The sequence below is a fragment of the Octopus sinensis genome, linkage group LG11 (assembly GCF_006345805.1).
Source record: "Octopus sinensis linkage group LG11, ASM634580v1, whole genome shotgun sequence".
Lineage (NCBI taxonomy): Eukaryota > Metazoa > Mollusca > Cephalopoda > Octopoda > Octopodidae > Octopus > Octopus sinensis.
This window is the reverse complement of record NC_043007.1, coordinates 24,023,213-24,038,212: the sequence shown is the minus strand read 5'-3', so window position 1 is coordinate 24,038,212 and position 15,000 is coordinate 24,023,213. Positions and strand designations below refer to the sequence as shown.

Sequence of the window (15,000 nt, the reverse complement as noted above, 5' to 3'; positions counted from 1 at the left end):
TTAGCAAAAGCGATCGATAGAATAAGTACTTGGCTAACAAAGAATAAGTCCTGGGTTCGATTTGTTCGGCTAAAGGCGGTGCTCCAGCATGGTCGCAGTGAAATGACAAACAAATAAAAAGAAAGAAAGAAAGAAAGAACGAAAGAAATTAAAGAAAGAAAGAAAGAAAGAAAGAATATATTAGTCTTCACATTAATATATTTGTCTTGCAAGACTCCTGATGTGAAATCGTGAGATGAAACAGATATTTTTATATTTTGGGCTCGCCATTAAAAAAAATTTTTTGCCAAAAAACACTCGCAAGTAAAAAAAATGACCAGCCCGAAATATAACAATACTAGTTTTCGTTATGGCTAAATTGACCTTCCACGATATTGTCAAAAGTCCTAAACCTTAATAAAAACGATGAAATATTTAAAAGAGTTATTTCCCTTAAAACATCTACAAATAGAGTTATCTCCCTTACAATAAAATTCGTTCGCAAATAGCTTTGAATAATCCCCAAAACCTTAGAAATAAATATCTTAAAGAACTGATCTGCATTTTGGTAATTAAGGGCTGTAAAACCAAAATTAACCCTTGATTAATGTTTTTTCTTAATCCTTACATCGGTCCTGTTCACGTAAAGCTTGGATCAAAGTCATTGTAGTTACGTCTATTCGGACTGGTTCTTTTTTTCCCCGGCATGTGTGGCTGTCTGGTTAAGAAGTCCGCTTTCAACCACGTGGTTTTGAGTTCAATCCCATTGTGCGGCACTTTGGGCAAGCATCATCTACTATGGACCCGGACCGGCCGATGTAGGAGTAGTTGTAGCAGCAGCAGCAGTAGTAGTAGTAGTAATTGAAGTAGAACAAAGGTCCATGAAACGAGGTTCAAGCTGACCTCGGTATAAGGAAGTGTAACATGAAATTGATTTCAGTTCAAACCTCTCAAAGTTCAACTTTGTCTTTCCTCCTTTTCATTTTCTTTACTAAACCCCTTTACTAAACTCCCTATACGAAGCACAGTCCATCACCTGCTTTCCCCTATTATTCTCCACACTGAGCTGTCATTCTTTTCTGCTTCTCTCCAGTTAGATCCCTGCTTTTTCTTTTCTCTTTCATATATCTTGATGTTCCATGATGTCTTCCCGAAAGGGAAAATCTTCCTCCCCCAAATTGCTGTTGGCTTTGAATTGTCATTGATGCTTTCTGTAACTTTGCTTTTATTTCAGGATGGCCCCATGCAAACCTATTTTTACCTCCAGGAAGAGGTGGTCCATATTAGCCTGGAATCTGTCCTTTGACTTGTTCAGTATGGCCTAGTGGTTAGAGCAGTGGACTCACGGTCGAGGGATGGTGGGTTTGAATCTCAGACCGGGCGATGTGTGTGTTTATGAGCAAAACACCTAAGCTCTACGCGGCTCCAGTAGAAGGTAATGGCAGACTCTTTCACCATAACTTTCTCTCACTCTTTCCTCCTGCATCTTGCAGCTCACCTGTGACAGACTGGCGTCCCGTCCAGGTGGGGAACCTATATGCCAAAGAAACCGGTCTTTATGAGCCACGCTTGGCTCGAGAAGAAGGAATAAGTATGGGAGGTACTACTTGGAAGACTGGACTTTCTAGTGGTTTACCCTTTTAGAGGTTGATATATAATATACCAGTAGCAACTTGGGCAAGTGTCTTCTATAGCCTCGGGTCGACCAAAGCCTTGTGAGTGGATTTGGTAGACGGAAACTGAAAGAAGCCCATTGTACATATGTATATATATATATGTGTGTGTATATGTTGTGTATCTGTGTTTGTCCCCCCAACATCACTTGACAACTGATGCTGGTGTGTTTACGTCCCTGTAACTTAGCGGTTCAGCAAAAGACACTGATATAATAAGTACTAGGCTTACAAAGAATAAGTCCTGGGGTCAATTTGCTCGACTAAAAGCGGTGCTTCAGCATGGCCACAGTCAAATAACTGAAACAAGTAAAAGAGTATTATTAAGGCAGCGAGCTGGCAGAATCGTTAGCACACCAGGCAAAATGCTTTGCAGCATTTCGTTGGCTTTGACGTTCTGAGTTCAAATTCCACTGAAGTCAACTTTGCCTTTCATCCTTTAGGAGTCGATAAATTAAGTACTAGTCGAGTACTGGGGTCGATGTAATTGACTACTCATCCCATTTCGGGCCTTGTTCTTATAGTATTATTGTTAGTATTATTATAATGCCCTGATGCAGTACCAGGCAGTGGCTCTCATGGCATCTGATCTTAACTGATTGGAAGTGTTATCATGTACATTGTTTTGTCTTGGTATAAAAGATGGGCTACAGCAAATATTCTGCTCAATGCCACAGGTTTGCTTGTCAGTTGTTTGACCATAACCAGTTGACCATGTCCCTTAGTGGCTGACAATATGTGCATCTCAAAAACATTTCAGGCCTTGTACTTATAGTATTACTATTAGTATTATTATTATTATTATTATTTTGATACCTGCAGAGGATTTGAAATCAGGGTCTATGAATTGACAGTTTTCAATACTATTTGATCCTGTGTTCTCTCCCACCTTTCTCTCTCTCTCTCTCTCCCTCTCTCTCTCCCTCTCTCTCTCTCCCCTTTCTCTCTTATCTGCAACATGTACTCTTAGAGGAAATTGCTGAATGTCAGTGACAGCTGTGACATTTGAAGTGTCACAGAGCTGGAGCTGTCTGTTTAACAGGGGGGAACACGTGAGTTATTGAGAGGCATCAGAATTGTGGGGGCGGTTGATGGAGTGGACAGGAAGAAGGGTAGAAAAAAAGAGGGTAGAGGGGTGTCATGATTAGGGTTGATTTGCAAAAGTTGAGGGAGTAGGGTGAGGAGTAGGAGCAGGTGGAGGAAGGGGGCAAGAGGGAGAGAGAGAACTGTAGTTGAGGGAAATAGGTCTCAATCATAAAGAACAAGATGAGGATTGGTAGGAGGTTGGTATCTACCTACCTACCTACCTATCTATCTACCTACCTACATACCTACCTACCTACCTACCTATCTATCTATCTCCATCTATCTATCTATCCACCTACCTACCTATATATATATATGTGTGTGTGTGTCTATAATATATATGCAAGTGTTTGTGAATGTGGATGTGTGTAGAAAGTGAGAGAGGAGACAGGGAGAGAGAGAGTAGAGAGAGAGAGAGAGAGAGAGAGAGGGGAGACAGAGAAAGAAACAGAAACAGAGTGAGGGAGGGAGCTAGTCATTGTAGAAACAGGTTAAAATAGGAATAAATTAGTGGAGTAAATCATAGAACAGTTGATTGTATAGAAGAGAAATAATGATGGAATTATTCAATGGGGAGAGAGAAAGGGGGGGAGATATGGAGGGACAAAGAGAAAGAGAAGGAGAGAGAGAGAGGTATCTACAGGTGTTATGCTACACTGATCTAGTTAACCTACTTCATTGTACAAAATGCTTGTAAAGTGGAATGAATTATTTTGCCCATAAACAAGCAAATTACAACCATCTGGGTATCACACTTAATGAAACCATCTTGCAAAAAAAGGCAAAATTAACAGCAATATTTACCCAGAGATAATAATAAATCTTGTGGACATGCAAGGTGGCAGAACCGTTAGCATGCCAGCCAAAATGCTTAACGGTATTTCGTCTGCCGTTATGCTCTGAGTTCAGATTCCGCCGAGGTCGACTTTGCCTTTCATCCTTTCAAGGTCGATAAATTAAGTACCAGTTACGCACTGGGGTCGATGTAATCGACTTAATCCATTCGTCTGTCCTTGTTTGTCCCCTCTGTGTTTAGCCCCTTGTGGGTAGTAAAGAAATAAATAATAAATCTTATGGACAAGCAAGGTGGCAGAATCGTTACCATGCCAGCCAAAATGCTTAACGGCATTTCATCCGTCTTTGTTCTGAGTTCAAATTACACTGAGGTCAACTTTGCCTTTAATCCTTTCGGGATCAATAAAATAAGTACCAGTTATGCACTGGGGGCTGATGTAATCGACTTCCCCACTCCCTGAAGTTGCTAGCCTTGCTCCAAACTTTGAAACTGAAATCTCTCACAGATCCATCCATCCATCCTTTCTTCCATCTCTGCCCACTATTCCTAGAACGGCTGTGGGAGTAGAGTCCTCAGGCACTCCTCTTTAGGGTCCTATCAGAAGCAGTCATCATGGACATGTGTACAAAGTCAGAAAACAGCACAGCTCCCATGACTTTCGGAAACATTTTTTCACACTAAGAGTTGCTGAAGAATAGAACAAACTGCCGGCATCAGTTGTTAGTTGTCGGAGCACTGCATCCTTCAAAACTTCCATGCTTCCTGAGATTCGCTAACACTACACCTGATTATCTCCCCTCCATACAGATGCAAGAATGTATCTGACTCATACACTCTTCGCTTTCCTGACATTTGTACATTACTGCATATGCTTTATACACACTTTCGACAAGTTGTGGTGCACCTGAGCACTGTATACAATAATTTCATTATTATTATCATTAGACTTTCCACCTGGATTCCGGAGCGTGTCCAACTGAGCCCATGGATATCATCCATTGTTCTTGGTTTTACCCCTAGGTTTCCTGCCAGTTGGCTCAGCTTCAAAATTCTGTCTTACAATTCTTTCTTGCACCATTCTAACAAAATGTCCTTTGTAGGGCACTGTCCAAGGACTGTAGACAAACTATAGACAGGAACTTCACTGCGGGTTCCCTAGTAGTAAGCTAGTTGGCAAAAAAACGGACATCCAGTTAGGTGGGAAAGGTGACTGAGATGCTGGATGGTTGATTGTATTCACCTGCACAGTGTGTAGATGATACAGGTTGCTTTTCTATATAACTTAACAAAGCTACTATACCTATTTCTTTACTACCCACAAGGGGCTAAACATAGAGGGGACAAACAAAGACAAACGGATTAAGTTGATTACATCGACCCCAGTGCGTAACTGGTCCTTAATTTATCGACCCCAAAAGGATGAAAGGCAAAGTCGACCTCGGCGGAATTTGAACTCAGAATGTAGCGGTAGACGAAGCATTTCGCCCAGCGTGCTACCATTTCTGCCAGTTCACTGCGACAAAGCTACTATACCTTAATACCAAAGCTGTGGTCTTTTAATCTTTCAATCTTTATCAGTCCTAGAGCTCATGACAGACTAAGGTCAGTTGTGCCGATGACAATGAATTTTAACCCTTTAGCATTCAGACGACTCACATTGTTTTGAACTAATCATGCATTATCTGGTAGCTTTGAGATTTAGATGATGTCATTGTTTATTTTCAGAATGACATTGTAAATTGCATGTCAAAGGCTAATTCTGGCCAATTTGAACATAAAACAGGTAGACTAAGTTCAGCCTGGTATAAATGCTAAAAGTTTTTAAATGTTTAGCAAATGTTTAGCAAATGCTACCAACCACATGGTTCCGGGTTCATTCCCACTATGTGGCACCTTGGCAAGTGTCTTCTACTATAGCCTTGGGCCAACCAAAGCCATGAGTGAATTTGGTAGACGGAAATGGAAAGAAGCCCGTCGTATATATGTATGTGTGTGTATGTATATGTTTGTGTCTGTGTTTGTCCCCCCAACATCGCTTGACAACCAATGGCGGTGTTTTTACGTCCCTGTAAATTAGCGGTTCGGCATAAGAGACCGATAGAATAAGTACTAGGCTTACAAAGAATAAGTCCTGGGGTTGATTTGCTCGACTAAAGGCGGTGCTCCAGTATGGCCGCAGTCAAATGACTGAAACAATTAAAAGAGATAAATGTTCTAAGCTCCAACTTTGGGTGGTGGTTGTATTATTTTACCTCTTTGCTCTGTCCCACTGTGGCAATCTTCTTCGATGATTTTTCACTAGCTTGAAGGCTATTTTCTGCAACAAATCTCTCTGACCTCTTTGCTGGTTGACTGAGAGGAGAGGTCAACAGGTTCAATTGCCATGAAGAGTGAAGCACCTAATATTTCCATCTCTTACCCTTTGTTTAAGACAGAGACAGAGAGAGAGAGAGAGAGGTTGGAGGGAGAGGAGATAGAGGGACAGACAGAGACACAGATAAAGAGAAAGGGTGTTGTCACTTCAGCTGAATGTTGGTGGTTATCTGATAACCTATTAATCTCAGTCATGCATGTTCTTGCAGTAAGTTAAATAAAACAATACGAAACAAAACAAAAATGTAAAAACAAAGATAAGGCTTATGTTTATTTTTTATTTTTTATTTATTAGTTTTATAGTATTTTTTTATTAAAAATTTTATTTTTGTTAACACATGTACAGAATCGTGTTTAACCAAATTTCTGTCGCTGGCTGAATGGATTGATGCTTAAATTACATCATAACCACACAATACACACACAATAAAGAAATGTAAAAAAAAAAAATGTAAATAACAAAACAAACATAATCATTTGAAAAATTAAGTTAGTATAACACACATTTGTTTTCGCAACAATTAACTTGTTGGAAAAATTGTTGCTGGAGATGTTTGTATAAGGCTAATTTTTACAAGGAAGATTAAAAGTCGTAGCAGTAACAGCAGTAGTGACACCAACAGGAAACATTATGAACAGGAACAACTTACTGAAGAAAGATCAATGGTTGCAAAAAAAAAAGAAAAAAAAAAAAAATCAGATGTCTTAAATTAGATGTGAGAGACACATACAATCCATAACTGCCCAGGGAATGAATTTCATACATTTAACATATGATTAATTAATTATATATATTTTTGTTTCCTTATTGTACAAAAACAATTATGTTGTCGACTCTGTCTTAAAAAAAAAAACAGAAAAAAAAAACTGTTGAAAACGTTTTAAATTAATATTTACAGGTAATTTGGAGATGGTGATGCGACACTCGTTAAGAGCATCGTCATTTTGGTATGTACATAACCAACCATACAGTGAAGAGTTGACTGAGGCACAAAACCAAGCTGGTTCCATAAGGAGTGGGAGCGGGGAAGGAGTAGGTCAAAATCCCTAGATAAACGGCAAGGTTCAATCTGGCATAACTTTGAATGCAGAACAATGAAGAACGGAACAAAATCCAATTCAAATCTCTACCTTTGCTAAATAAGGACAGCAATAAACATGACGACAATAAAAATAAGAAGAATTTTATATTCTTATATTCTGCATGATATCAGAGAGGATATTAGAGATGAAAATAATTGATAAATATCAGGACCTAGTCAGAGAGATGAAGAAATTGTGGAAGAAGACAATTGTTCCTGTGGTAACTGGTGCCCTCAGCCCGACATCCAAAATGATACCTAAGAGACTGAAGGATATTGGAATGGGGATTTGCATTGTTGACCTGCAGAAAAATACCATCTTATATTCTGCCAGAATCCTAAGAAGGGTTTTTTTTTAGTTTTAAAGGGACTTGTTGCCACCTAACCCCAAGACAACATTCCTGCTAATTAATAGGTATAATTTTAATTGTTTCTAATATAGATACAAGACCAGAAATTTGGAGAGATTAAAAGCAAAGTTGAGCTTGGCTGGATTTGAACTCAGATTTAAACTAAAGAATTGTAACTAAATACCACAAGGTATTTTGTCCAACTTTCAAGTGAGCCTGCCAATCCATAGTCCTTCATAATAACAACAATTTCTTATACAGTATAATTATGATCAAACCAATGGAATCCTAGACTTACAGCCAATATAGTTATTGTCAGATTAATTATTTCAAGTTAATCCATCAAAGGGACCCTTGTTAAACAAACAGTAGGGACATTTGTTAGCTAAAATTTTCCATATTTAATTTTACTGTATTGATTGATTTGTAAAGGTGTTTTAATCATCCCACATAGGAATTAACAGTAATTTCTGCATTAATTCCTTAATTACAGTATTTTGAAATGATCTTTAAAACAAAGATCATTTATGTAATTTTTATGTTTCAAAGACCACAGGGCAATTTTTGAAACACATTTTGGAGATAGTTTTGAAGAGCAATTCAAAGATTATCAGCATTTCTATTAAACTTCAGTTTTGACTTAAAGCTGCCTTGATATGATCTGGAAGAAGGCCCTATGCAAAATGATAACAGCAATAAGTCTTGACTTCAAGACAGTGCAAACAAGAAAAGCACTAGACAATAATACCAAGTGTGCAGTGAACATGGATGATCAGTTGCTGGATTGGGTTGAGATGCAATAAAAATCTGAGACAAGGTTGCATGTTATCTCCAATGAAACATACTCAATTTTGTGATGGTGGAACTCAAAAACTTATATGAAAAGTCTGCCAATCAGATGTCCTCTCCACAGGCATTAAATATGCTGCTGACATAAAAACTGATATCTATAGTCTTTGGAAAACTGAAACTATTCTCTAAGCAGTTAAACAAACCATGTAAAAAAGAAGTAGGACATGAAAATAACCGGAGTGTAGTGCGAGTGCTAATCACCAACAGTGCTCTGCAACCTTTTTTCACTTGTGGTACACTTATATTCTTTTCAAAATTTAATGGCACACCTAAACTAAAAATAGAACTAAAAGCATAGGGGAAAATTTATATTCAAGTTACACTGTGGCACACCTAGCACTGTTTCATGACACGGCATACCGGTTGCAGAGTACTGACCTAGAATCTAGTAATAATAGATGGTTCTGAAGTAGATGTCACAAAGTTTGTGTTTCTTAATAGTATAGTATCAAATGGATCACACATCTTCAAAATGAGTTTACAGCATTTGGAGGACCAAGAAATGTGTAGCAGCAGTAATATTTTACTGGATAATCTAAACCCAGAAATGTGACTTATACCTTAACTTCATAGTCATTTCACTGCTAGTATATCAACTATTGATTCAAAGTTACACTATACAATGCCCACATTCTCACACTTGCAACCTACGTTTCAATAGCATGGACCCTAAAATCTGAAGATAGACAAAAACTAGAAGAATTTGAAATGTGGTATTTACAGTCTTATCAAAGTAATAAGGAGAATGAGACTGAAATAGTTAGGACATGTGGTAAGAAAGCCACCAAATTACTATGAACCGTTGATATTCCACCGAGATTTCTCATAAACCAGACCATGTGGTTAGACCACTAAAGAAGTGGGCTTTTCAGTTTCATGAAGACACAGGGTTACCCCTTGCAACTGCAGCCAGCAGAGCATCTGGTTGAAGAGGGTGGTAGTAGTGCAGCTGGTATGAGAAAAAGACCGAGCAACTAAATCAAGTAATATACAATTCTCAAATACAGTAAAATTTCAATCTTGATAAAATTGAAGTGATATAACACATGGAAAATCTCACATGTATGCAGATATATATATATGCATGTATGTTTACATCATATATATATATATATATATATATATATATATACATTTACATATAGTAAGAGCTTTCTAAAGTAGTAACAGTAATATTTTGCAGGATAAAGCTAATCGAAAATCTTCTTATCTCCTTTTTTCAACAGTTTTAAATAGGAAGTCTTAAGCTCAACATAATCTTTTTTCTCATAATAAGGACACACGGAACGCTTCTAATGCATGCTCGTGTATGCTTGTATGGATATGCATATTTGAGTGCAGTATGATGTGGATTATTATGAAGATGGTAAGGATAAGTAATAATCAAACACTGTCTTTGAAGATGGAGCGTATAGGGATGTATGCAATGGTATGTGTCGTGCTTAAACGTTTACATTAACAAAGATTGGAAACATATACTTACAATATCAATTTGCTGTTTCTTGTGCTCTTACACACAATGTGGGGAAACACACACAGCAACAAATGAAATACAAAAACGATTTGGGATGCAATATTTGGAATGTTAAATGTGACAATCTGAACATGAGGCTGAATGGGGATGAAAGAGTAGTAGTAGTAGTAGTAGTGCTAGTAGTAGGGAGCAGAGAAAATTCTGTGGAATATACTGAAATGATCATTCCTCCATGCCAATCTTCAAAACTGTTGTCACAGTTTGTCATCACCTTGTTAAGGTGGAGATAAAAATAGGAACATCACAGACAAGTTTGCTTCCTAATAGATAGAATAAAAAAAAAAAACAAAAAAAAAAAACAGTTTGTCCCTATTATTCTCCATCACAGATATTTAGGGAGTCATTTAGCAGCAACTCTTTAGATTCAAAACAAGTTTGAATGAAATAATTTAAAACTATATATATATATACACTCGTAGTAAATTGTGTTTTATGTGCGAATGTGAGAGTGAGACAGTGATAGAGTGAGATGTATATAATCTAAGATGTATCATCTCAGAAACACGTTTTATAGAGAGGAAGAAAGAGAAGGGTTTAGAATCGGCATTAGCTGCACTTAACTGCAGCGTTGAACATGTTTCACAACAAATCATTGCAGCTTAAGTAACTAGGATTGGTACAGGATTCAACTGGAGAGGCTGATGTTAATTATAAGATTGTGGTTCATGAGAAAATGCAAGTCAATATAAGAACGTTTCTTTGACAGCACCAACAGAAGATATTAGAAATTGGTAAAATAGAAAATGAAAGAGAGAAAGAGAGAGAGAAAAAGAGAGAAAGACCACTGAAAAATCTCTAAATCTCTGCAGTTGGTTTTCATTTGCATTTTTATCAGAAATTTATATAAATTGATAAGATAGTGAAGAAGAATTAATAACTGGAAAATAAATATGTCTGTATAATAATGAATAAGCAGTTAACTGAACAAAGAGACATGCCAGAAAGATATTGGGTGAAATTGCTGATGGATTCAAAACGACTACAGACGTTGCCAAAGCATTTGAAAAAGGCAAAAGTAAAATTCAGATTAATCGTATGTAAAACAGATAACGAAATGTATTTGTTAACCCAAAAAAACATTATATGTCTTTTTTTTTCCATTTTTTTTTCTTTTTCTTTTTGTAACTGCTTTAATTATATCTCTTTTCCCAGCTAGCATGAGTAGAATTGTTTACAAATTGCTACATTTATATCTTATACAGACATACATATATATGTATGTATGTGTGTGTATATACACACACACACACACACACACAGAAACACACGAATATATTTAGACAATTGTAAGGCATCACCTGCTTAATAAAACAAATACCAACCTCTGCATCTATAAGACACTGAATACTTTCTTGGAATCATGGTTTCCTCAGCCAATGATCAAGGTACATAATGAATGCGTGTGTGGCCCAGTGGTTAGGGTGTTGCACACATGATTGCAAAGATTGTGGTTTCAATTCCTGGACAGTGTGGTACATTGTGTTCTTGATCAAAACACTTCATCTCACATTGCCCTGCAATCACTTCTACATTTTATGTATACCACATTGTGCACCTGTACAGGCAATTTGATGGAAGGTGTGAGCTAATAATGTACAGCACAAACAGTTGATCCTTAAAAGCAAGTCATTTGTGCAGGTTGTGCAGCAAGACACTGCACATGCACAACAGGAAAGCCCACTATAGATATACATTTAGAATATGCATTTATGTATGTATATATGTGTGTGTGTGTATATATATATATATATATATATATATACAGGGGTTAAGGCTATCATTGGTTTCATGTTAAAGGAAGTCAAGCCTTCTACATAGAACATTGGTGTTCATCTCCATTTTGGATTAAAGCACTAAAATGGAGATGAACACCAATGTTCGATGTGACAGGCTTGAGGATTGCCGAGGGATTTCCCTTAACATGAAACCAATGGTATTCTTCATCCATAAATAAAGAACACACAATATTAATGCAGTTGATTCTACAGCTTGATGCGCTTTCCATCACTAATTATTCTGTGGTTTATACCTCAACTTCAGAGTTGAGGTGATGAAATTTTTCATGATGGAAAATTTCTATTTTATTTTTGTAAGGTTTAGGTATTTGAATAAAAATCTATAAAAATGACAAAAAAATAATAAATAAATATAAAAGACATAGATTTAACTGAAAAATCAAGAAAAATTAAATATTTTAAATTGTTTCAAATGTTTCAGAACTAAAATATTAATTCCTTATTAAGAATTTGTATCCATTCATTCTTGAAGTACTACGAAATATAAAGTTAATTGTTAATTTCAGTAAAGTCTAAAATATATTTTCTTTTCATAGAAATCTTATATTAAAACTTAGAGAAATGTTTCTCCAGAAATTGCCACATCAATCCAGAAAAACATTTTTTTCTTTTTAATAAATCCTAGCTTTGGAAATAATCCTCATTCAAGCTACTTAAATGTTTAAATCTTCATCAAACTGCAGATGGAAAACTATATTATGATGCCAGTCTAAGTGTATGACATTTCAGATAAAATTAAAATGCAGGGATTTAAAAATATTAAGGAGAATGATGATAGACATATGCCTATGAATATGTTTATGAGTAAATGTGAATATGTGTCAATGAAGATGTGCAAGAGTGCATGTTAAAAGATAGAGGCAAAATGTTAAAGGATAAAAATTTACATTATCAGCTCTAAAGATGTTTCCTTGTGGCAAAGTTGGGAAAATTAAACAGACAGTCTATGGCTAAATGTAAATGCAATGAAGTGGTACAACATACATCAGGTGAGAGATGCTAACCTTGTTAGAGAGAAGGAGTACATTAGCAGAAGAAGACAAACTTTGTTTTATGTTGGTGTCAACTGAAAGAGAGAGAGAGAGCTAATAAGGTGTTCTACCTACACTTTTAAGATGCACAGAAACTAGTTTCATAGAGTATAATGTGCAGCATATATTTCTAGGCTCTGGGCTTTATAACTTTGACATCTTATCACAAACAGAAAGATGTAAATGGTATGAATAAAGAAATAATGCATTGTTCTATGACTGAACACACCAAATTAGATGTGAAGAAAAGCCCAGACGTAATTGACGAAGAGGTAGTCGATAGGAGGTAGACCAGGAATAAAAGTATATATATATATATATAGACAGTTTTCACTGGAAGTGCATGTGTGTTATGTTTCTCACGCTCATTACAAAAAAAAAAAACAGCATCTGTTAGACGAGTAGTTCTTCCATCAGTGAGATCAGGTTGTCCAAACCAAACAAATAGCCGTCTTCGTGGTTTCCTTCAACCCATTTGTTGCGATGATTTGTCACAATGTTCTTAGGGAGCGGTGTCGTCTTGCCAAAGTCGATAAGCCAGACTCCTGTTTTGCCCAAACTATTGTGAACGAAAAGCAACGAGCTGCCAATGACCTGAAGAGAAGATAAAATGAATTTTAGTTATATGACAAAAGATCAAAGCTGTTTAAAGTAAATCACTGCTACCACCCTCATCATCATTTTACATCTGCTTTCCATGTTGGCATGGGTTGGTCAGAACATCACAGTCCAATTCATTTACCTATTTCTTTATTACTCACAAGGGGCTATACATAAAGAGGACAAACAAGGACAGACAAAGGTATTAAGTTGATTACATCAACCCCAGTACACAACTGGTACTTATTTAATTGACCTCGAAAGGATGAAAGGCAAAGTCGACCTCGGCAGAATTTGAACTGAGAACGTAGCGACAGACAAAATACTGCTGAGCATTTTGCCCGGTGTGCTAACGTTTCTGCCAGCTCACCACCTAATTCATTTACCATTTGGAGCTACAGTTCTCAAAGACTAGGTGCTTGTACAATATATCATTTGGCTAAGTTTCTATGGCTGGATGCCCTTCCTAAAAGCTAACAACTTTACAGAGTGTACTGAGTGCACTTTTTCATGGCACAAACACTAGAAAGGTTGAATAGTCCTTGGTGACACAGGACTACAGAGATCTCAGGACTTGTACTTTCTCTGTTCATTTGGCTAATTACTTTACAGCATGAACAATAGACAATGGGGGCCTTGTACACAGTAAATGTATGTTTGGAAAGGGAACAACGATGACAGAAGGGCCAGAATTGGTTATTAGAGAGGGGAGGATGGAGGAGTAAATGTAAGTGAAGAGAGTCTTCAATAAAATAGGACATGTATATTTGCACATGTGAGGACCAAGGAGGGGAATGAAAACTTCTTACCACACAGCCACACCTGCACCCATATATTCAAGATTTTCCTTTCTAACACTGGGCCCTCTCGAGTATCATTCCTGTACACTGGAGTTATGAAACTACAAATTGATTTCTAGTTACAATGAAATCACAGATTGATTTTTCAATATCAATGTTGAGAGTTGATGTTAGGCAACAAATTGAATGGGGGAAGAATAGTTTCATTGATTTGTTTGTCTCTACATCCATTTCCTCATTAACATCGGTTAGACGATTATATTACTGAGGCATTGTTTTACAACCGGTTGTCCTTCCTGTCGATGACTCTTACTTGTTTTTCAAGTAACAGATCTCTTATTTCACACATGTTTGAAGGTGTAAAGACAGCAGATTATTTGTTGACAGAAGAAATGTTACAAACGTCTCTGCATATAGCGCTTCATTTTCAGAGAAATACAACAGTAAACAAACATACACACACATGATGGGCTTCTTTCAGTTTCCATCTATCAAATCCACTCCCAAGGCTTAATACACACACACACATTTTATATATTTCTTGTTAGTTGGAGTAAAATGAAATATTCAGCTTTCAAAGTAGTTCTCATTCCATAATATATATAGAAAATATTGAGTTTTAATTTTACATATTTATTTATGCAGCTATCTTGTCAAATGTAACTAGACTTTCTGTCAAAATATCTGAAGCCTGATCACTTCACTTCCACACACGCCAGCTTAATTTAATTCGTCCTTAGTTGAAAGACACCTGTTGTTATGTCCTGTTATTTGCATTTCTCCATTATTTTTCCGTCCTTGTTTTCGTATACATTTGCTGCTTTCTTCCAAGGAATCTAGTGCTCTTAGCATAGTTTTTCCTTGGGGCAGGCCAGATTGGAGCAATCTAGTGTATAACCAGCCGAAATTGCAAAGATAATCTGGAACTCGACTGAGGAAAGAAAACTTTGAATGACCCGTTCGTGTTTTTTCTTGTCCCTTTTTTGTATCAACTGTCTGGATGTTTTGTTGTCCCTTTTTTGTATCATCTAGCTGTCTGGATATTTTG

General features: G+C 36.7%; 1 protein-coding gene across 3 annotated transcripts in view; it reads right to left on the bottom strand.

The window, feature by feature from the left end:
• Nucleotides 1-6,180: 6,180 nt before the first annotated feature.
• The window catches only part of LOC115217003 (inositol-trisphosphate 3-kinase A-like), a 126,457-nt gene continuing 117,637 nt past the window's right edge, over nt 6,181-15,000 (bottom strand). For all 3 annotated transcript variants that reach the window (XM_029786524.2, XM_029786523.2, XM_036507252.1), the window contains exon 9: nt 6,181-13,146. In XM_029786524.2, the coding sequence (XP_029642384.1) occupies nt 12,946-13,146 (201 nt within the window). In that variant the 3' untranslated portion in view covers nt 6,181-12,945. The remainder of the gene's footprint in view (nt 13,147-15,000) is intronic.